The following is a 24,710-nucleotide window of genomic DNA, read 5'->3' as shown; positions in this document are numbered from 1 at the left end:
AGTTTCTGGTTGTTATGTTGAGGCATAGAGTCCTAAAATAATCAAGTTGAAAAAGCCAGGAGAGGCTTTGAAAGGATTCAAAGGTGTAGCTCTTGTTAAGTCTCTGGGCATGGACCAAATGATAGTGTGCTGTTAAGAGACTAGCTCTGTTAATCAGTGTCTTAATGACTCTGGCATGCTGAAGTTGTATCTTGATGAGCTGGTAAGGTTGTTGCACTTGTTCTATTCCTATTAAAGGCAAGTAATTAAAGCACATCTTAAAATCCTGCTTGCATATATATGACTTAGCTACTTTGGTGGTTTCCTATAATCAGGGTAGTATCTGAGTGCACTGAGATTCTGCCAGTGCTTTGAAAGTCTGTAGATTCTTTAACTTTGCACTGTACTGCAGAACCTGGCTTTGAAAGTTGTACATCTATCTGTCCGTGAACATCATGGTGTGACGGGAAGTGCTGTCCCCACCCTCTCCTGAATAAAGCCATTCTGCTGAGTCATGGCCTTACCCTGAAGGAAATTGCTGCAGGAACCTTTCTAGACACAAACAAGATGTAATTCTTTTGGTATTTTAACTTGGTTTTCTGCTCTTTTTGTTAACTTTGATCAAAGCCAATGAAATTCTTCATTATTTCTAGTACTACTGTGAAAAACGAGGTTCACTCTCCTGTGAGAATTTAAAGAGTTTAATATACAGACAGTAAGAGACACATAAAATAAAGCAAAGGGATAACGGCCGGGTGCCTTGGCGCTCTGCCAAGAGCACACCTGATGTTTGAGGTGAGTCCTTTTTATACCATTTTTACTGTCTGTTCTCTATTCATATTCAAACTTTTCCCGGAGCTGTTCTGCATGGCCACTCCTTGGTTCCGCCTTTTTAGAGCATGCGTAGTCTTCTGCCTTGTGGTTTTATTTGATTCTTGGGGTTGGGCCCGCTAGGTAAGAGTCGATGGTAGGGTGGATCTCTTAATTCTCCAGACACTCAGGGCTGATTGCAGCTTTGGTCTCTTTGCCCACCGGGCAGAGCGGTGATAGCGGCTCTCGGACCCTCCTGGCCGCCCGTTCTCCGGGCAGAGCAGCCTTTGGGCCCTTTTGTTCCCTGGACAAAGTGTTGAGCAGCAGCTTCTCGGGCCTCATCCTCTGCTCGCTTGGAGGTTCTCTTACTTGCTCAAACTTGCTAACATTCTTGCTAAGAAGAGAGAAAACAACATCCACATGGCAAAAAGCATTTCTAACATTATATAATATCTACCTTAATACTTTGCAAGAAGCCAATACTACAATACATGTTTATAACACTACACAACTATGATAGTTACAGGGTTTTTGTATTGTTACAGTTTTCTGGTACCATTTACATTTTGTTGTGAAAATGAAACAAAACCAAAAAGCTGATCCAGCAAGTTATATGTAAATCCAAAATAAAGTCACATAATAGTAATTACATACTACTACAAAGCTGATGTGCAATATTGTGAAAAATCAACAATTCTGAAAGCTAAGACAAATACATGTCAATAATCTAAAGACATAAACAATAAGCATTGCTTCAGAGAATACTTTGGAAAGAAGTGGCTTTTGAAGCCACTGAATCTGAAGCAGGATGAACAAAACAATCTGGAGGAGAACTGCATCCTGTGCTGGCAGCTCATCCCCTTGGCAAAACCATAGTAGGAGCTTCCCAACACCTACAGGGTTCCTGTAAATCTACATGGTGGACAGTTGTGCATTCAGGCACCAGCAGTTGTCATGAGGATGCTTCAGTCTTGTCTGCTTCACAGTCAAGTTTTTCTCTGTCCTTGAGATGACAAGATTTTTTGGCACACGATCTAGTATAAAGGACATCCTTGCATCTTAGGAAGTCAAGATGCTTCATCATGAGAAAAAGTACAAGCCACACAATTTTTTTCAGCTTGGATCATACTCCATTTGGTGTTCCAGGGAGAATTTACTGAAATTTGTCCTTTTAATTTTAATAAGCACTATCTCGCTGTTCACTTGTTTTGTGACAAGGCATGTGTCTGGGCTAAACACCATGCTTACCAGCTGCTTATCCTGTTAACTAGTTACTTGTTAACTTAAAGCTGTATCACATTTTGTCTTAAGGAGGAATAGCCCTTTCTTCAAATACCAAAGTAATATTTTGGGCTAGATTTACACTATTCATAGTACAAGTAGAGCATATGTTGTTGTCATTTTGATGACCTTAAAAATACAGTAATTGTATTGAAGAGAGTAAACATTCCATTATATCTTGTGTTGCTGAAAAAGTCAAATTCAGGCACCAAGTTCTCTTTCTTGGATGAGATGCAGGTTCTTATCACTGAGATTCTTGCTGAATTTCATTTTTAGTAGAGGATGAAGTTTTCACATCGCAGTAGCTAAAATCATGTCCATAAACTAGATCCTTCTGAGAGCTTTCATCTAAGTGTGCTTCATGAACTGTGACAGCACTCCACATGTTGCTCTTCCTCAGGGATTTATGTAAGAGTTCTCTCATTCTCCTGTTTCCTTTGGCTGTGGATCCCAACATGATTTCAAGTTCCCCTTCTGTTTTCCTAGGAAAAAAATGAAGAGAAATCCTAATTTTAACAACATTTCAGCAGTACAGAATAACAGTATGTGGATAAGCAAATTAGAAATGGCCAGTATTTAGGTGCTTGAAATTATCTGATTGAAATTCATTCCTACTTTGCTTTTGAAAAAGCTCATTAAATGTAATGCTAAATAGGATATGACCAGAAAATTACCCATGTAAAATTACCCATTATTGAACCCATGTAACAAGCTGGATTAAGTCTGCACATAGAGCAGTACATGTGAGACCCAAATACCATGACTACCACTCTCCACTGACTTGGGCTCCCTCGTGACCACAGCTCTGCTTCCCACATAACACTGCCCCTTCTGCCCAGAGCACTGTGCTCTCCACTCCAAGGCCCAAAGGGTCTGATCAGAGTGTCAGACTCTGTGCTCAGCTAATGCATCCTTGTGGGAACCAAACAAAAGTGCTATAAACTTAGAAGGTAGAAAAAGCCCAAGAACTTGGGTTTCCTTTGACTCCTAGTGTATGTCAAAATACAAAATAATAAAGAAATGAAGATCAATTGATGTGGAAAGCATAGCTGTTTCATGGAAAATGAGCACACATTTTAATGCTATAGACTAATACAGTCCCCTCGAGGGCACTTTCTGAAGCACTGAATAGAACTGGCCTTCTATACAAATTGTCCCCAATACCAGGCTCTAAAATTGAGAAACAAGTCAATGCAGAACATAAATGAGTTGAGAGTAAATGCTGTCATTTACATGTCTACATTGAGGGCAAAAGGTGTACACTAGAAAATACAGAATCAGTACATCTTACAGAATCCTTAGTGATCGATAACATTGAGAATGAAGTGATGAAAAGTGGCCCAGACATAGTACCAGCCCACCCTGTGTTTCACCTTGTGACTGGATATATAGATGGAAGATAAAATAACCTTATGCAGAAGGGCTTAAGATTATTCTTGTACATACTGCTTGGAATGAACTTTTGGTGGTGGAGAAGATCAGTAACCATTGAGAATGGAATTAAAGCAAAAGGTGGCAGGTGAAAGCAGTACAATTGGCTAACAGTTCAAGACTTTGCCCAAGAACGTGAGAAGCCACAGGTAATGGGTTGGACCTTTCCCTTTCTGCCAAGTCACTAAAAAGCCATTGAGAAGCAATCTTTCATTTTTGAAACACCAAAACTGTAGATGACTTTGTTCTCAGAAAGTATATTTTTCCAAGACTGTCTAATACTACCAGTGCCCAGAATATGCTTCAAAATGCTTTACACAATGGCATTTACCATTATCTTCAGCCTACATTTGGGGGAGATTTGAGGCATATGCACCACATGACTGAACACCCTCAACTGGCAGTCCTCAGTTTCACTCATTGGTTGATCTTGGCCCTCTGTATTGTGATCTTGGAACATTTTCAGCATCTTGTTTTTAAGTGAACTTGTATATCTTGATAGGGACACAGTCCTGTTCTCTGTTGTCCCTTGTCTTTAATTGGAGTCTTCAGGCAGTGCACAGCACTCTTATGTTTGACAATTAATACACAAGAGCTTAATGTGGTTTATCATTATTGTAGTACAGATCATTACCCAGGGTTTATTTCATCTGCTAATTTCTGAAATTGAGACTTCTTTGGTTTTTACAGTTGTTTCATTGTTAATGCTTTCATGGGCCTAAGGCATAGAAAATTTGAAGTAAGATTATGAAACTAAAGATCACCAAGTTCTGAATTATACATTAATGCTGTCAGCATGCCTGACAAATAGGATTGCCATTTTCAGTCCATGTGTTCAGTTTAATGGCAACTGCATTGATTTTAGAAAAAAATTAGTTCAAAGAGGTTAGTTTAAAAGTGTCCTCATGCTTAAAATTACTTCAGTAGAAAGAAAACAGATACCTTTAGAAGTAGCAGTTTATCTATACTCTTCTTGGAGGACTAATTTTTAAACAGAGCTGAGACATGAAGAGCCAGAGTGCTAACTGACTTGGCTTTGGAATGAGCAGTCAGAGCCCCTGCTGCACACAGCACACTGCAGTCACAGGTAAGGCTTTTCAGTGTGGCACAATGTACTGCTTCATAGTTCAGCTGTTCTCCAGGTGGGCATCTGAGAAGAAGCAGTTGCATCCCAAGTGTAGTTACACAAGGGGATTTTGTTTGAAAATTCTGACCTGATGGAAATTTAAAAATGCATTCAGCAGAATGGGTTGGGGAGAGGGTGTCTTAATTCTTGCTAGTCACAACCTCCCTTCCCTTAAGGAATTTGGATTACAGAGCAGCTTGGTTAATACAGCTGCTGATGGTCTGTACGTTCTTATCAACACCAAAATTTCCTTGCCTCTACAGCTGGTTCGCCTCTTAAAACAAAAGTCTTTTCCACTTGGCATTTAAAACTAGATACATGCTCTGTTTAGATACATGAGCTGTTCCTGGGTGTCTTTAGTCAAAAGGCATTAAGTTTATTTCTTCTTAATGTAGGCTGTTATTATTTAAATAAGTAAAAATAAAAATTTCATTCAACCCGTAACCTAGCCAAAATGTAAGATTTTATATCTTGTTGAGAGTAAGCAAAATGCCAATGTCCACTGATGTCTGATGAAAAAATTACCAGAAGTAGGTTCTGAAAGCAGATTCTTCTTTACAAAAGACAGTTTTCTGCCCTCATTGAACTAAATTAATTCAGCCTTAATCTCAGAATCTTATTTGGGCTGGCTCAAGAATTTATTTTCATCTATCCTTTAACAGTTTATTTAAATATTCCTTATCACAAAGATTAACAGTTTTTATTATGGTTATAATTTCATATGTCACCTCACAGGTAAGACAGCTCCTCCCCCTTGCCTATGCACAACTGCAAAGCTTTTCTGCTGTTGACCTTCTTCTAAGGACAGTTTAATGCACTTTCAAACCTGCCTTCTGCATCCAAAGCAAAGCAGCTGTAACTACCTTGAAGTACTGTTTCTTTGCAGAAGTCTTACAAAATAAACTTTGACCTAGAAAACTCATAAAGGCAAATGTCCTGTCAAATTACTGGAAACATTTATGAACCTGTTTTTTAACCCTAGGATCCCATCATGAACTTCTTTTATTATCTCAAACCTCTTCCTTAAGGAAAGGTATGTGATATTGATCTCTCTTAAGGTTACTCAGTGACTAGTATTAAAGATGTCACTATCAGCTGCCTGAAGAACAAAATGCTACTGCTTTCTTATCAGTTGCTTTAGGTGAAAGGTTGCTGTGTATTTGCAATATTGTCTAGCAAAAGCTGTAATTACTGAAAAGGCTCTTGTCATGAGTTAGCAAGCATAGTCCCGGAAGTGATGTTCTTGCTAAGGGGTGCTGACAGCTTCCTCTGTGACCTGACCTGACAGAACCTATCAGCTGGCCAGGTTGAATATGGACAATTCTTTAAGCCACTTAAAGTTGTGACCACCTCTGTGATCCACACTTAAGAACAGACAAACCCTGGGGGCAGAGGCCGGTCTCGTTTCCGGTGCTGGGACGCTTTGGGCCCCGTGTGGGGGGTGGCGGGCCCCAGCCCAGGCCCTGCTCGGGCCAGGCCAGGCCGGGCCACGGCCACCCTGGAGCTGATGGGCCCCGTTCCACCTGCGGAACCCCCCCTTCCCCCCCATCCCTGCTGTGGGCAGCCGGAGCGGCCCGGCTCCCCCTCTCCAGTGCGGCCAAGATTCAGCTGAAGCTGCCCTGCTGTCTGGCAAAAGAGCGATAATCGACATTCCAGCTGCAAGGCCTGGGTGACATTAACCCTTTTAGTGCTGTGAAGAGCTGAAAACCTGAGGAAAGAGAAAGAGGAGATGCTTAAAGCTGAAATTCTGTTGTAAAGCTATGATGCATCAGAGTACCCGTTGTAAATTCATGAAGGCATGGGGGGGGGAGGAGAAGTGTTCTGAAGTGTGGTATGATTTTTTTTTTTCTTCTTTTAGGTCTGTTAATAAACTTCTTTATATTCTTTCAAGTTTGGTGCCTGCTTTGCGTTTCTCCTAATTCTTATCTCACAGAAGGTAAACAGTGATGAGTATCTTGGACCAAACCACTACACTAAATTGGTGTTTCTGCTCGGTTACAAACCAAACCCACTACAGCTCTACAGAGCAGCTTCCAGGAAAGGAATTCTGCATATCTTTAAAAGTTTTTTTATGTATCAAAAGTACAACTACATCTGTGTTTCTTTTTGAAAACCAAGTAGAAAAATTCTCATCCCTTGGATGCAATGGGTAAGTACTGGAACTCCTGTTTTTAGTCCTGAGGTGAAAGAATGCAGGAGGGGAGAACATTTCAAAGGCAAGTAATCTCTGTTATGTTTGATGAAAGCCCATGCTAGTTTGGATGTCGACTTGTTAAAAATAGAATGATCAGAGAAACAGCACATGAATATTGCTACTTTGCCTACACATGCATTACTTTTGACCATGCTGTGACTGCAGCAACTCTGCCTCTGGGCACACAAGGGGCTGTGCAATGTGCTGTGACCTGCCACCACTCAGGTGTGCTGCACTCCTGTCCAGATTAATAAGGTGGGGCTGCTTATTTCTGTGCAGGGTCTCACTGAAAGAATGGTGCTGTTTGCAGGTCTGAATCGGGACCTTCCTTTGCTTTACAAGAAAACTTACCAGCAACAATAGGTACAGTATGCTTTTATGATAAAGAATTTTATGGTGGCAGCTAAGTCAGACTGCCCCATCTCCTAACTCCATATTGTTAAACTAAATGCAAGAGCAAAATAAATTATATGAAAGAGTTTTCTGTCTTCACCTGCTTACAGTGATTCACCATACCTTCAGCTAGATTTTAAAGTAAACTGGCTTTTCTGCTTAAAATGTGGCATGCTACTTTGATTTCCATTACCTAACAGTAAAATTAGAGAATAAATTAGAAATTAGAGAATAAATATTTATTGTATGCACTTATCTTAATGTCTATGTAGGCATTTTGCACAGAAACATTATCAGCTAGACAGTATTCTGGACTAAAATTCTGCTCTGTAAACACAGCTAGTCACAATAAATCTAAATGTTTGGTACTTTCCTAGCACTAGCAACTTTGGTTGCCAAGCTACAGATGATGAGCAACATCTCAACTACAAATAATTTTCCCTTCCTTATTCCTGTGACTGTGTGGAGGGAAGGGAGAGAGAAAATAATTAGCCTTGTAAAATCAGAAATATACAAAGCTGACCAAAATACATGTTTAATTTCTGCCTGATAGGCATAAAAGAGTAGATGCATATTTGGATTACCTTGGGAAACTACTTTATATTGCAGTACTTGAGAAGAATAATGGAATATGAAGAAACTAGCTCATATGAACAGTATCAGCCATGGTGTTAGTTGGTTTTATTGATTTTGTTTCACAAGCATAAAAATTTATTATTTCTTATATAGGTGTAGAACTCAGCTGACTTATCAGTAACGTTTTTTTTTTTAATCTACGTTTTTTTTAGATAGTAATCAAAGGAAAATAGTGAATCATGAGGTTAACCAAAATACCACTTGAAAGATGACTCTAAAAATTCTTTTTTATTTTTAGAGTTGTGTTCATTATATTATACTCTAATAATCACTGTTAAGATTCAACTACTACCAGAAAAAAGCAGTCACCCGTCACACTGTTCACTAATGCTGGAGTCTAGAGAAATGAAAGACATATCTTGCTGGGGTTCATCTTGGGCTTGTTTCCATAAACCACTTTTCTTCATCATCATACAGTTAAATGGACTACAGTGGTGTAGTTCCAGGTGCAGACCTTGTTTCTTAAAAGTCAGCTGCAAGTATTAATTGTGTGTGTTTACTGAAGAAAAAATGACTTAATTTAGACTGAAAAGGTAAAAGTGGTTTAGTATACTGTATGGAAAGTGTAATTAATTATTTTACACATCTGTGTTACACCATCTAATTTGCCTGCTTTGGGGCTATAAGGGTGAATTTTGAACGATCCATATTTTGGGACTTCAAACTATGCTCTATCCTATGTTGAAAAAAAACCCTCTTTATTTAATTGCTGTTCTCTACAGTAAAAAATTGTAACATGAGCCTAGAGATATGAAAGGCACTTAATTAGTTAAAAATCCTAAATAACTATTTCCAGAGAAATGTGGATCCATTCAATCTGGTTTTTAATGTAAATTTCAGAGATTAATGGAGTGTTCATTGTACAACTCTGCTACTTACACCTGTTTAATTGCACTGTATAAAGTAACTGAGAGGAACTGTGCTGATATAAAGGTAGATGATACCAAACCTTTTTTTTTCTATTGTCTGTTAAAATCTATTTAAATCTATTATTTCACAATGGCAGTGATGACTTGAGAAATGACTGCTTTATTACTTTTTTTCAGTTGTAAAACAGTTTTTCCTTTATGCTGATAATATGAATGTGCTATGAAGCTTTCCACTATCAGAGGGGAAAAATAGCCTTAAAGGACTCTATCTTCAAAGGATATTTCAACACTGCAGTCATAATCTTCTATAAATCTGTTAAATTATAATTTCTTCTCTTCATTTTGCATATAGCCAATCTAAGTCACTTATTAATAGGTCAGTAAGATAGATTCAAAACAGAACAGATCTTTCTCATTAGATTCCCTTAATACCCTACTATTCTGAAAACTGTTCAGGGGTGTGAATGGGAAAGTGTTCAGCCTTTAGCAGAAGGTGCTATTACATAAATTAACATCTATCTTGATTTATAGAATCCTTTCAAATTATCCAAGATTCTCTCAGATTGATAGCCTTCTAAAGAAGTCTTAAAAACAGCAGTGGCCATCTAGAAGAAATTCCTCCCTCAAAAGATGTTTCCTGGAGCTGGGAATTACGAGCAGGGTTTCAGCATTTTCAGTATTGCTACAATGAGTGAGAAAAGCGACCTGGAACATACCACGTGAAGACTCTGCTGGAAAGTGAGCGCTGGTGGCTGTGTGCAGGTGCTTTCCCTTGTCCCTTTACCTGTCGGACCTACTTGGATTGCTCCCGGCTGTGCCCCACTCACCTGTTCTGCTCCAGTACTTCATTTAGGGTTTCCTGTTTGTCCTGCAGCAGATGCTGCAGGTGCTTCTTTTCTAGCTCATACTGAGCAGTCTTCCTGGAAAATTCTTTCTCCTGCTCAGTCATCTTAAGACTGATATCTCCAAGCTTCCCAGCTGCTTTCTTTTTATATACCTATAAGGATTAAGTTAATAGAAAAAAATGGGATTATCGGAGAAATAAGGACAAATCATTACCAACAAAAGAAACAGCTAGAGATACTGATTTTCAGTTTAATCTTTACATCAATGCTGCCTTGCTTAATTATGTCAGGTAGGTTGCATTATGGGATTTTTTAACCTATTTGTTAATTGGAAGGTATTAGACTTCATTTTGTTCTGCATATAAAACTAGTGTGTAAAATGAATACCATACTGTATGTTTGTTTTATAGTGAACAGAATTACCTGCAAAAAAAGGTTTGTTTTCCAAGATGCAAAGCTACATTTTACAGCTTACCACTTGCTGAACACTACTTATCAGTACATACCAAGAAAAAGTGTTTCTGTTTTGTTAGTTGTTTAATCTTAATACTAAGAGGAAGAAAAGAATAGCTTTGCTTGTTGCTTCACATAACAGTCCTTCTGTTCAGTGAAGCACAAGTGATTTTTTGATCACTGGCTCTAACAACTAAATGATAACTAATGATTGGTCTCATCTCAAAATAAGAAATAATTTTTGTACAAAGTAACTTTGCTTTCTGACATAACATCCCCATTAAATTGCATAAGCACACAAAACTGAAAAATATTGTTTGTGTATTGTTACATGTTTCTAGATGCTGCTGCTCTTGACAATACCAAAATCCAATATTAACTTTTAGTCTCATGATTACAAACAGAAGGCTAAAACTGTTATTTTCTCTGCAGAGTATGATGTTTCCTACAGGCTACAGAACAGAGTTTTGGGATGGAAACACTGCCTTTAATAAAACCGTAAACTAATTTAGTGAAGCCTTGAAAATACTGCTATTTATGTGTTGCTAATACAACGTTTTATCTCAGGTGCTAATCACTAAGGTTTAATCTTAATCTGAAACGGGGGAGAAAGATGTGAGTTTGCCTTTTGGAAGAATTTTTAAAAAAGCATTTTTAGACGTGCTGTAAATAAGGCTATATAATCCTTTCCACAAACTGTTTCCTTTCTGGCTCTTGCAAAATGTGGCATTGTGGAGTTTAATTTTCTAGAAGTAATAGGATAATAATAGATAATAATATTTACCTAGAATATTAGTGATTCAATACTTAAGGTTGACTTACATAGGGTTTTTATCCTAACTTTTCCCTGACAGTTCTAATAGAATAAGCCTGCAAGTTAACCAGTCACATCACTCAACTTTATAGATTCCCAGAGAAGTCTTCAAAATGCAGAGTAATGCTATGGAAGGCTAAAGGCAAACAAGTTCCTTCTGAACAGAAGGTTGGTCAGAGCCAGCCTAGAAGAAGTGCAGAGTATAAGGAAACAGCTGAACTTTCCTTTCTGTCAGTAGAAGCTCCAGCATTTGTCAGGTTGTAGTGAGTTGAACCTGAGTTGGTGGACAGTCTTTTAGACTAATGACGCTTCTCACAATTTACGTATTTAAACCGCACGGAAAGGCGGGAATTGCCTTTCCTTCCAGCTCGCCTGCCAGAGGGTGGGGGGAGGGGAGTCTCGGAGCCTCCGGGCCCTGCCAGGGCCCCTGCCCTCTCCCCTTTTCCCAACGCTGCGGCACGGACCCTGGGTCACTGGGGGAGAACTGTCCCAGAGCCGCAGGCAGCTAAACCCAGCCATGGACTGCTCACAGCTAAACCCAGCCATGGACTGCTCACAGCTAAACCCAGCCATGGACTGTCACAGAGCTAAACCAGCCATGGACTGCTCACAGCTAAACCCAGCCATGGACTGCCACACGGCTAAACCCAGCCATGGACTGCCACACAGCTAAACCCAGCCATGGACTGCCACACAGCTAAACCCAGCCATGGACTGCCACACGGCTAAACCCAGCCATGGACTGCTCACAGCTAAACCCAGCCATGGACTGTCACAGAGCTAAACCCAGCCATGGACTGCTCACAGCTAAACCCAGCCATGGACTGCTCACAGCTAAACCCAGCCATGGACTGTCACAGAGCTAAACCAGCCATGGACTGCTCACAGCTAAACCCAGCCATGGACTGCCACACGGCTAAACCCAGCCATGGACTGCTCACAGCTAAACCCAGCCATGGACTGCCACACAGCTAAACCCAGCCATGGACTGTCACACAGCTAAACCCAGCCATGGACTGCCACACAGCTAAACCCAGCCATGGACTGCTCACAGCTAAACCCAGCCATGGACTGCTCACAGCTAAATCCAGCCATGGACTGCTCACACAGCTAAACCCATCCAGCGCGGCTCCCTGGGACCGGCGGGTCCCTCTCCTCTCCATGCGGAGCCGGCGGAGCCAGCGGGAGCCGGCGGAGCCTGCGGGAGCCGGCGGAGCCTCCTGTCTGCAGCCAGCACACTTCGTGCTGAACTGAAGAGGACACCACGCAGCCAGCAGCACAAAGGGAGCGAGGCTTTCTCCACCGTAAAGCCCGAACAAGAACACTCTTCAACATGGCAGCGTCAGAGTCAGAGAGAAAGAGAAAGTGAGTCCTGTGGGACGGAGCTGGAAATGGCGCCGGGAGAAAAGAGGGCGGTGCCGCGATTCTCGCGCGTAGCTTAAAAAACCTTCTTGCATGCTGTGGTTAAGAAACTGTAATATCACAAACTGTTTGTCTCTTTGATCCATTTGAAGTACATGGGGGGATGAAAAGTTCACGTGTGGCCTATGGAAATTGTGAAGAGTGCCTATGCCAGGCTACAAAGAAGCATTGAGAGGCTTTTTAGAGACTTGTGGCGAAAAAAAGCCTTTGTGTTCAGGCCAAAGTAACTCATCCTTAAAAAGATTAATAACCCCATGTGATGGCCCGTGTTTTGCAGTGTGAAGGAACTGTGAGATTTTTCATGGAAGAGATGCTTTATACCACAGCAGATTGTTTCTTTCCGGGCGGGTCTGCTGTTGGTGGCAGTTTGGGAACCACGTGCAGCTGAAGAAAACCCTTTTTCCCTTAAGCATAAGAAAGAGACTTATCAAGAACTGCAACACTGACTAACATCCCATGTTACCCTTTGTGTGAGTTGGGTAAAAGGAGGAAAGTGCTGGAAAGGGGGAGGGGGTTTGCTTTAATTTCTTGTTATTTCTCTTTACTTTTAATTCTATTAGTAATAAAACTTTCTTTGTACTGCAACTGATTAAGGTTTATGCCTGCTTTGCTTTCTTCTAATCCTTATCTCATAGAGGGAGAATAATTAAGTGGTGGATATTTTGAGCCAAACCACTACACTAAATTGGTGTTTCTGCCCGGTTTCGAACCGAACCCGCTACACAGGTCCAGCTCGGGGTGCAGGACCTGAAATGCCCTCTGTAGGTCAGATGCCCATAATAATTTCAAAGAACAAGAGAACAGTTCCTCTCTCAATTTTATCACGAAAAAGGGCTGGTGAAGTGTAGCATTGGTGAAACCCCGTTTTTCATCAGGTGGTCACTGACTATTCAGCTACCGGGCGGTCTGTGTTCTAAGCTGAGGTTTGTGTTTTAAGCTGCACTCTGCTTCAGATGCTTCAGGCCTCTGGCTCCTCCATATCCCACAGCTGCCTCTGTTGGCTCTGCACTCCTGCTCTACCTTTGCCAACTGAAGCTGAGTCTTTGCTGGCTGCAAAATCAAAGGGCAAAAGTGCACCTTTTACTTATGGCCATATGATTATAGTATGAAACTAGATATGAGTGATACATAGTTCTGATCTTGCCTCTATGGACAGATTATAATTAAGTCTGTGTAAAATGCAGCCTGGGCAGGTCGGGCTGGTTCTGGACACACTGACACATGTAGCTGGTGCTTACAGAGCCTTCACAGCAGGCTATTACCTTTGAATTGTTAAAGACAACCTATTAATGTTTTCTGAAGTGAAGCAAGTAGCAGCAAACGGACTGGTTGAGATGACAGTTTTCAGGACGAGGATATTAACACATAGCTCGAAGTCATAATATTTTCCTCTAGAGCTGGATGGGGCATGCCATGGCCAAGGTCATGGCATCCCATGTACATAGTAAGCAAGATGAGGAATGATCATGGATGCAGGTGCTGGTACTGAAGAGGACATAATTTACACTCTTCTAAAGTTGTTTCAGGAAGGATATATCCTCTTCATCACCATAGTTCTGTTACACCTTTTGTACTGAATTACAAGCTGAAAGTTGGAGAACTCTGAATAAACAGCCAACAAAACATTATTTCTACAAACACAGGCTGCTGGCTATGATATATGCAATGATCTGGTCATTTGTTGAAGTAACAAAGATATTTTCTGTCAATTGTGTTTTCTCCCATCGTTTACCAGTAAAATTAGTATTGTCCCTTTCAAAAGAGAGCAAAGTACCATCTGAAGAAAACTGTCCCACTTCTCTATAGAAAATGTTATAATTCTGATCCTCACAGAACAGCCCTGTAATGGAAGTACTGATGAAATTTTTACTGTGTGCTACAGAACACTGCCAATTTTCTCCCATGGCACCTAAAAACTTCTAAAATATTTTAAGATCACTGACAATTATCTTCAGGGCTGTGTAAAAAAATCATACATGGGGCTTGGGGAAGGAAATTCCTCCTTAGTAGTAGATGATGACAGTGCTTGTATCTATAGCCTTCCCAGGACAACTGGACTGGGACAACTGAAAAGTGACAGCCTATATATTCAGAAGGTTTAGTGAAAGTTTTGTCAGACAGTACTGTGGTGTTAATAGGGGAAAAATACTTTCTCTATTCTCAGTGAAAAAGATGTGGGAAAACTGTAGAAACTTTTAAATTCAAAAGCCAACAAAATCAATATTTTGGGAAAAATATTAATATTTTTGGAAAAAGTTAATATGTAGTATTATGTGCTAGAGTAAATAAGCTTCCTTATTTGCAGATTGATATTGGCACAGAGATGAACAGTAAATAGTTGGGAAAGCAATAAAAAGGGAAAGGAGTTATACTGGAGAATCTTCAAAACTGTATGTCCAAAGGTATAAGAGAATTGTCTGTCCATGACCTTTGACAAAAAATAATCTAGTATTAAATGGAACACTGGTAATAGGAACATCATCTCCTTCAATTGTGCTGGCATCAGCAACCGGTTATACAGACACGAAGCTGTGCAATGAGTACACGTAGTTCTGAAATACACAGCTCCTCAGTGATCAGGAAGTGTTAGGAATAAATCTTTATTGCTTTCTCTTCACTAATGACAATTTTGTACTCTAAATGCAATAGGTAGCAAAATGGCAGAAAAAAAATTAAGGCTGAACTAGTAAACTTGCATGAAAATGAGGGCAGTTACAGTAGGAGATGCTAGATGGTAGGTATCTTCAGTACAAAGGTTGTTTCTGTTTTTACTAAAACCTCATGACTAACAAAATTATTATCAAATAGAGATTCAGAATCAATGAACTTGTTGTAATCTAAATTATTTTTTTTAACAGTGTGTGCATAATTTAAAGATTATAACACTTGCAGTGAAGGAAAGGAAAAGGTGTCTAATGATGAACTGGAGTGCAAATTCTGTTATCAGAGATTTACTGCTCACGGTTCTATGTCCAAAATCTTGGATTGTTTTCACAGAATTTATACTAGACGTTTGACTAAAATACTTCATAAAAAACACAGATTTTCCTGTTATCTGTCCCTTTTGCATGAAATTGAAGGACTCCCTGATGAGACAAACATTATGTCCAAGCTCATATTAAAAGAGAAAACAGTGTGGAATTCTGACTGTAAAGAAGTAGTTTTAATACCAGAAAAATTTGCTTCCTCAAATTCTTGTCATGGATCATAAATCTGCTTGGTAATTACAATTATGGAAGTACAAAGAGACCCCCAGCCAAAGTACTGGCTCAGGTTATCATGCTGACCATGGCACTGAATCAGTATCTCTCAGTTTACAGAATCACAGACTAAACTAGGTTGGAAAAGACCTTTGAGATGATGACCTAAACTCACCTTATGAACTAAATCATGGCACTGAGTGCCACATCCAGTCTTCTCTTAAACAGCTCCAAGGATGGTGACTCCACTACCTCCCTGGGCAGCCCGTGCCAATGCCCCATCACTCCTACTGTGAAGAATTTTTTCCTAATGCCCAGCCTAAACCTCCCCTGGTGCAGCTTAAGGCTGTGTCCTCTTGTCCTGTCACTGATTGCCTGGGAGAAGAGACCAACCTCCACCTGACTACAACCTCCTGTCAGGGATGTGTACAGAGTGATAAGGTCTCCCCTGAGCCTCCTTTTTCCCAGGCTAAACAACCCCAACTTCCTCAGCTGCTCCTCACAGGACTTGTGTTCCAGACCCTTCACCAGCCATGTTGCCATCCTCTGGACACTTTTGAGCATCTCAATGTCCTTCCTAAATTGAGGGGCCCAGAACTGGACACAATGCTCAAGGTGCAGCCTCACCAGTGCCAAGTACAGGGGAAGAATGACGTCCTCGTCCCGCTGGCCACAGTATTCCTTATACAGACCAGGATGCCATTGGCCTTCTTGGCCATGTGGGTACACTGCTGGCTCATGTCCAGCTGCAGTCGACCAGTACCCCCAGGTTTCTTTCTGCCTGGCCACTGTCCAGCCACTCCATTCCCAGCCTGCAGGGGGTTATTGTGGCCAAAGTGCAGGACTTGGCACCTGGACTTGTTAAATCTCACATTGTTGTACTCAGCCCATCTATCCAACCTGTCCAGGTCCCTCTGCAGAGCCCTCCTACCTCCTACCAGCAGATGGACACTTGCACCCAGCTTGGCGTCATCTGTAATCCTCAATCCCCTCATCCAGATCATCATGGAAGGTACTAAACAGGACTGGCCTCAACACTGATCCCTGGGGGGACACCACTAGTGACTGGCTCCCAACTGGATGCAGCACCATTCACCACCACTCTCTGGGCCCGGCCATCCAGCCAGTTCTTAACCCAGTGAAGAATGCACCTGTCCAAGCTGTGGGCTGCCAGCTTTTCCAGGGGCATGCTGTGGGAGATGGTGTCAAAGGCTTTGATGAAGTCCAGGTAGCCAGTATCCTCAGCCTTCTCTGCATCCACCATGTGGGTCACCTGGTCATAAAAGGAGATCAGGTTGGTTAGTTGCCCCTTCTAAAGCCATGCTGGCTGGCTCTGATTCCCTGGCCATCCTGTAGGTGCTGTGTGATGGCACTCAGGATGATCTGTTCCATAATCTTGCTGGGCACCGAGGTCAGGCTGACAGGCCTGGAGTTACCCAGATCCTCCTTCCAGCCCTTCTTGAGAACAGGTTTCCTCAAATTCTTTGGCCATCTTACAATTCATTGGCCAGCTTACAGTCATCTGGGCCCTCCCTGGTGAGCCAGGATTGATGATATATGGAGAGCAGCTTCACAGACTCATCTGCCAGTTCCCTCATCACCCTAGGATGGATCCATCTGGTCCCATAGACTTGTGAGCATCTAAATGGCTCAGCAGATCTCTGACTGCTTCCTCCTAGATTACTGGGGGGCTATTCTACTCCCTGTCCCCATCTACCAACTCAGGAGGACAGTTGTCCTGAGAGCGACCTGTCTTAGTGCTGAAAATTGAGGAAAAAAGGTGTTATGTACCTCTGCCTTTTCCTCCCTGCATCCAATAAAATATGGAGGTTTTCCTTGCCCCTCCTTTTGCCAGTAATATATTTACAAAAAAATTTTTTATTATCCTTCACAGAAGTGGCCAGATTAAGTTCTAATTGGGATTTTGCCTCTCTAATTTTTTTCCTACATCACCTAGCAATATCTTTAAACATTTCCTGAGTTACCTGCCTCTCTTTCCAAAGGTGATACACCCTTTTTTTCCCCCTTAGTTCCTTGAAAAGCTCCTTGCCCATGCAGGCCAGCTCATCTTTTGGCACATAGAGACAGTCTGTTCCCGTGCCTTCAAGACTTCTTTCTTGAAGTATGTCCATCCTTGCTGGACTCCTTTGTTTTTAAGGGCTGCTTCCCAAAGAACTCTCCAAATCAGTCTCTTGAATAGGCTGAATTCTGCCCTCCGGAAGTCCAGTGTGGAAGTCTTGTTAATGCCCCTCCTTGTTTCACGTATACTGAAAACTATTATTTCATGGTCACTTCCCCAGCGGTCCCCAACCATCACATCTCCCACCAGCCCTTCTCTGTTTGTAAACAGCAGGTCTAAAAGGGCCCCAGCCCTGCTGAACTTGCTCACCAGCTACAAGAAGAAGCGATCCTCCATACACACTAAGAACCTCCTAGACTGCCTCTTCTCTGCTGTGTTGAGTTCCCAGCAGATACCTGGCAGGTTAGTTACCTACAAGAACACGGGCTGGCAAGCTTGAAACATCCTCCAGCTGCTCGTAGAATAACACATCCACCTCTTCATCCTGGTTGGGTGGTCTATAACAGACTCCCACCAAGATGTTGGCCACCTTGGCCTTCCCCATGATTCTTACTCATAGGTACTCAACCTTATTGTCAGTAATCTCAAGTTCCATGGTGTTGAGAGCCTCCCCACTATCCAGAGCCATGCTTCCTTCCACCTCTTCTCCCTTGCCTGTCTCTTCTGAAGAGCTTGTAGCCATCCATTGCAGCACTCCAGTTATGCGAGTCATCCCACCACATTTCTGTGACGGCAACTGTGGCACAGCTTTGCTGCTGTACCAAGGCCTCCAGCTCCTCTTATTTGTTACCCATGCTGCGTGTGTTAGTGTACATGCACTTCAGCTGGGCTGACTCTGGCTTGCCACCCTTGGGCTTGTTTCTGGAGAGCCTAGTTGCATCCCCTTCCCCTTCAAACCTGGTTTAAAGCCCTCTCAATCAAACCCCCCAATTCATGTGCTAGAATCCTTTTGCCCTTGTTAGATAGATGGAGCCCATCTGGCTCCAGCAGGCCAGATGCTGTCAAAGCTGCCCTATGATCAAAAACCCCCAAATTCTGCTGATGGCACTAGCCCTTAAGCCATTCATTGATAATGTGGGCTTTCCTGTTTCTTCCATCATTCATCCCTGCTACTGAAAGAACTGAGCAGAACACCACCATGCTTCTGCCCCATCAACCAATCAACCCAGAGCTTTGAAGTCCTTTTTAATTACCCTGGTGCCCTTCTTGTCAACCTCATCACTGCCAGCCTGGACAACCAGCAGTGGGTAATAATCAGAGGGCTGAATCAGCTCAGGGAGTCTCCTGGTGATATCCCGTACCTGGACCCCAGGGAGCCAGCAGACTTCCCTGTGGGATGGGTCTGACTGACATACAGGTCCTTCTGTTCCTCTCAGAAAGGAGTCACCTACTACAACTACCCTTCTTTTCTTCTTAATACTAGAGGTTGTGATCTGTCTGGCAGACAAAGTACAATCGGGAGGCTCTCTGGGCAGATTATTTTCTTCAGTGTCATCCGCCTGACCCTCTCAATCTCAATAGGACCTTGTACCTATTCTGTAAGGGCACCTGGGAAGGTGATGGGGGTCAGGAGGGAATTTTATTACTGCCCTGAGTGTGGGCCCATTTCCATTCTCCCCCCTCTACTACATTTCCTACTTCTGCCTGATGGTAAGAAGCATGGGATGGGGCTCCTCTGATTCCTGCAGGGCTTCTCTAAGGGTTGGAAGGGTCTAACTCCGCCAGTCTATTTCTCTTTCACTTTCCCTAATAGTCCTTAGCCTTTCTACTTCTTCCTTAAGCTCTGCCACCAGAGCAGATCATTCACCTGCTCACACTGCACGCAGGGGTCTTTTGCACTATCCTCTGATACTACCACCAGGCTCAGACACTCTCTGCAGCCAGAGGTCTGAACAGCTGCGTACTTCTTGGAGAATTCTGTTTGTTAGTATGCTTTTACTAGCAATGGCTTTTGATAATTTGAAAACAATTACTGGGAAAAAAGAGAGGGGAAAAAAAAAGACACAACCCACCACCAGGAGGGTGGTGGCAACCCTGCCTTTGCTAACTGCTGAGCAAACTGCCGTTCCATGCCCTCACAGACTGCCATGCCCCTGCTTGCCCACTCCTGTTCGCTGTGCTTTGAGACGCTTGCCCTCCCTAGAGCCTTTTGTAAATTGTCTGCAAATCGCCCCTCCCTTCGCCTGAATGGCTAGCAAGAGGGCTCAGAGTCTGCTGGATCAAGAGCCCTTTTCCAAGCTATGCAAGCAAGCACTCAGTATACTGGTATGGCTGCTTGGATTTCTTTACTTTGGTTCCCTCCCTCTTGGGGTCTATTTATTAGTGATTCAAAAGGTGGTGTGTGTGTTTTGTTTCCTTCTAAGTGTATGTGTCATATATGGCTTAGTGCATCTGCCATGGAATTTGTGACTCCTCTTCATAAATATGGTATGTAGTGTTTTAGCAATTGATAAATTTTTAACTGAACACAAACTTTGACCTCTACAGACTGTTAAAAATCCATATAATATGCCATGTATGTATTTTTGTTAAAGCACAATAACTTGTATGAATATTGGCAAAATTGCAACATGGTACTGTGTTTTTCCTTTTACTAAAAGGATGGTGGTTACTATCACCTGATTCTGATGTTACAGATGGGTTTTTGACCACCATCTCATTAACTGTTAATAAAACAAATATTTGAAGGTTAGTTATTGTTTAAAAAAATCCTGTTAAATACATTGTCACTGTTTTTAGAAACAGATGGAGATTGGAAATATTCTGTGTATCACTGTTCGAAAAAACCAAACCAAGTTCCATTTATAAGCTGCTTCAGGTCTGAGTCAAATATTTTCTGATGTCAAAGGGAAATAAAGTTGCATGAACTGTTCTGCTCTACAACTGTTGAATCCTAGAGGGCCAACTAAAGAACAGTTTTCAAGTAAGCTTTAACACTTTGCATGATTCCATCTGCCTGAAAAATTATCTGACATAAGTCAGTAGAAATAAACCTAAAAATGTTTTCAGAACTAAAATACCAAACTAAATTTTGTTTCCTTAACACAGTTCCTGCACAAAAATGATTTATTTTGTATTCAACTTATTTGATTCTGCTCTATCACTCTCTACATTTCATGTGGTTATACTGGTAGCCTACAAAATGTTTTGCACAGTGAATGAGTTTATAAAGTTTGTTTACAGTAATATCCAAATCCCAAACTAAAAATGGGTATTTATAAAAAGAATTACTTTTAATTTCCTATATAACTTCAGCATATACAATTTAAAATGTCATAAAGCTATGTATATAAATATGGATGTAGTTTGGGGTTTTATTTTAGCAATAATCTGTTACTTAGCTTAAGATTTTTGTCTTAGGTAACAGATCTGCCAAATCTTGATTTGAGATTTCTCAATGAAAAACAAAAGCCATAGAATTTTGTTAATTTACTTTCTCCAAAACAATTAATTAAAAGGGAGAACTCTGTATCAGAAGACCAGATCCACTTTTATGCGCAAGGCACAAATGACCTGACTTCAGAGGGAAGTGTGTGCCGTGTGCTTCCAGTGGAGAATGGCTGGCCCACCTAGCCTTCCTTCTTTCCTTCCATCAAGAAAGATTTGCAGTGAGGTGAAAGAAGCCCCAGGAAAACGTTTTTAGACACACACGGTTGCATTTGACCTGTAACAGTTTTGGATGAGCTTGTTCCTGAGATACAAGGCAACAAACTCTGCAAAAGGCAAATATAAGTATACGTAGTTATGTCTAAAAAATTGAAAATACAAGTGCCTACAGTGGAGTCTGTCAGTAACTCAAAGCTGTAGGCTAGAAACTTTTCTCTCCTCATAACCTGAGGACTCTATGCTCTACTTCATATGTATAATTTGTATTTCTTATCTTTTATCTTGTGGAAATATCGGAAGATAGCTAAAAGCCAAAACAAAATAACCTTTTCTAAGATAAGAAATAGCCTAACACATTGTCAATAACTGTGTCTTCTTTTCAGAAGAATTAATGCGTTTTAAGTACTATTATCACTGGAGACAGATAACACTCAAATACCTCATAAGAGGTTTATCCCAAAACTCAATATACAGGACAGTTACCCAATTTGTGATTTCCTAAAGCAGCAAAGAAATAAATTATACTAGCTTTTAGCAAAGCTAAAATATATTAATGTATCCATTAATACAATAACCAAAGAGCATATGTTTGTAAGTGTTGTGTGACTATTTAAACCCTCTGCTTTACTGACAAAAATAAAGAATGAAAATGTTTTGCAAGTAGATTAGTCTTACTTTTGCTAAATAGAAATGAAATAGAACTTTATTTACAGGCTTTTTTCTGATTTCCATTAAGAGTTGATGGGTTGAAGATTTTTTTAATTTGGGTTTGCACTTAAAAATTCACTACATGTAAATGTTCTTTATTTTATGCCAACCTCTTCTCTATCCCTTACAGTAATCACAGATCTATTACATTGCATAAAATCCATATTTAACAAGAATACAAGCCACTGCCTTAGTAGGGGAGCCAGACATGAATGAGGGTGAAAAAACCTAAAAACATTTTATGGCTGTATCAGTATAATTAGGTAAATCTTTTAGGGTAGTGTTTCATGCATTCAGGTATTTTATGAAGGGTTCCTTGCAAATTCAAACTGTTTTTCAGCTTACTGCTCTCTCTTTAAACTTGGATTTAATTTATTTTCTTTATTGCTAATTTCTATACTGTATCAATCCTTAAAAGGAAAGTGCAGAAGGAGCTGGTCTCCATTAACATAGTGGTGGTGCACATTTGTGTCATTTGATGCAGGAATAACAGCGGAGGTCTTGACTGGCAAAGTGTAATACAGAGACTCTCTGCTTTAGGATAAACTGAACAAATTTGCTTTAATACAAAACAGCTTTTGAAAGTAATATATACATTTCTTTCTACATATAGAAATCAATATGCCAGGTATCTTTCTCCTTTCTTTTCTTAAGATTACAGTAAAGGAAATCATGGTTGCACCAAAGATGCTAAAACATAAATGTTTCAAATTCATTTCACTGTTATATTGCAATTACATACTGTGCTTTTTATTTGTTTAGGGAGTTGTAAACATAACTTATAATGTATTCTCTAACTAGGCTGGATGTTTGAACATCCTCTGAGTTTCTAAACCTTCTACCCTATGGTCACATGAAAGTACTTGATGGTAACTGTACACTTGAGACAATGCTTTTCATTCTTCCAAATCTAACTGTAATGGACTTCAAGTTGAAGGAGTGGTACAGCCTCAAAAAAGGAAGACAGAATACTTGGGTTACACTACAGAGCAAAAAATGAAATACAAATAATATTTAAGTATTATTACAACTAGTCATAATTCTCCAGGTAATGATGTAAACGTGATGATCTGGCAGGCATGCAATGCACAAATACAATGGAAGAAGATACTAGTGAAAATTATAATGATGATCTATTTTGCTTTTTCAAAACTTTTAAAGATAATCCGTAAGTCTTTCCTAAAAACATTGACATAGATTTACTACTTTTCTCATTAAAAAACCTCAAACATTTGACAGTAGATATTTAGAAACACTGCTTACCTTAACTTTTTCTTCCAATCTTCCTAAGCGTAGACTGCCTTCTATAATTTTCCTGAGAACACCATGATTCTCATTTTCCAAACATCTGGCCTGCAACCATGCAGTATAGAAAGCTACTTTAATAAAGCTAAATAAGCTAAAATAATGTAATCATTAGATTTGTCAGGGCGGATAAAATGCATACACTGAGGGAGACACAGCAATTCCATTTCGAACTCCAGCAGTCTGAAGAAGCAACATGGATAAAGAGTCCTGGAAATTATTCTCCTAATGGCTCATTAGTAATTTGTCAACTGACTGTGAATACTATGAAACAGTATTATTCTGAAATGAAACATACTCTAAACCCAACCAATTCTGTGATTTTTTTCTACAGATATATGTATGTATACGTAGGGATCCCATTTTTATACATGAGACTCATCCTTCGGGTCACATTATGCAAGTTGCTCTCAAACAAGCCCTTGAAACTGGCAGAGGTTTGGGCAAGGATATTTCTAATATGGTATGCCTAATATTTAAAAGTAGGTATCCCAGAGATTGAGATCTAAGAATCAGTTCCCCCAATTCCTAGGAGACATTTATTGTGCCCAGTTTCACAATCCTGAAGTCCACTTTGTAGTGGACAAAGATTTGAGTTGTGTCACCATCATTCCTCTTCTAGAATTAGGAATTAACTGCTGTATCTTTTTACCCAAAGCTGATGACAACCTTTGTCTACCACCTGAACAACAGAAGTAAAAGAAGCTTTATTTTAACAAAGTTTTGTGAAATGATTTCAGATTCAATTTGAAGACAAGAGTATGAATATGAAAAATTGAAATTGTGTCCAATGCCTTGTAAAAGAAACAAAATGGGCTTACAAAAAGCCTAGAAACCTCCATGCCAGGCACTTCCACTAAACAGAAGTTGTTCCAAAACTCTCAATTAGCCTGTTAAAATGACTGCTAACCAATAAGGAGCAATAATATGCATATGCATTCACAGCAGAAGGTCCATACAGATCACTTCAAGGATAATAGTCCACCCTTAGACTCAAAACAAGCATTAAAATTTTATAATCATGTGCTATTTTTAAGTACATGTAGCTCAACATCAACCTCTAAAACTAGGTTAAAAAAAATCTTTTAAACTTGATATGTGCCATTGCAGACCCTAATGCTCATGTGAATTAAGGCTTAATTATCTTAACTTCAGAAATAAGGGTAGTTGCTTTTAATTACTCCTCTAGAAAAAAATCTTTCACTGCTCCCATTGTATTTGCTGAAGTCTACTTAAATAGAACTAAATCCTTAAACTGAAATGATAGCTTTATTTTTTGATAATTCAGATTAGCAATAACTTGTGCCAGTAGCATGATAATTGTGTGAAATATCAATTAATGCATATTAATTATTTAAAGGTAATTACCAAAAATACAAGATGATCACGTTCCTTAGCTATCTTCTCCACCAGCCCAATAAGGTTTGTTAGATAGTGATGGGCTGTAACTTCTTTTTCCATTGCTTCCTCCAGCTGCAGTTGCAAAAGACCTATTTTCTTCTTTAATCGTCTATAAAAGAAAAAGGAAAATCTTTGGATGGGGAATTAATAATGGCCT

At 40.4% G+C, this 24,710-nt stretch overlaps 1 protein-coding gene across 8 annotated transcripts in view; it reads right to left on the bottom strand.

Annotated features, from left to right (window-relative positions):
- Positions 1-1,111: 1,111 nt before the first annotated feature.
- CEP89 (centrosomal protein 89) overlaps positions 1,112-24,710 on the bottom strand; it is a 45,257-nt gene continuing 21,658 nt past the window's right edge. For 3 of the 8 annotated variants that reach the window (XM_010396459.4, XM_019284187.3, XM_010396460.4), the window contains 4 exons: positions 24,521-24,662; positions 23,111-23,200; positions 9,547-9,716; positions 1,112-2,552 (listed from right to left, as the gene is read on the bottom strand). In XM_010396459.4, coding sequence (XP_010394761.3) covers positions 2,315-2,552; positions 9,547-9,716; positions 23,111-23,200; positions 24,521-24,662 — 640 coding nt within the window. In that variant the 3' untranslated portion in view covers positions 1,112-2,314. Of the gene's footprint in view, positions 2,553-9,546; positions 9,717-15,917; positions 16,727-22,382; positions 22,797-23,110; positions 23,224-24,520; positions 24,663-24,710 lie in introns of those variants that run through there. The other 5 variants (XM_019284188.3, XM_019284185.3, XM_019284189.3 and 2 more) reach the window with 5 other exon arrangements.

Source organism: Corvus cornix, chromosome 11 (assembly GCF_000738735.6).
Source record: "Corvus cornix cornix isolate S_Up_H32 chromosome 11, ASM73873v5, whole genome shotgun sequence".
Taxonomy (NCBI): domain Eukaryota; kingdom Metazoa; phylum Chordata; class Aves; order Passeriformes; family Corvidae; genus Corvus; species Corvus cornix.
This window is presented reverse-complemented; position numbering and strand designations above follow the sequence as displayed.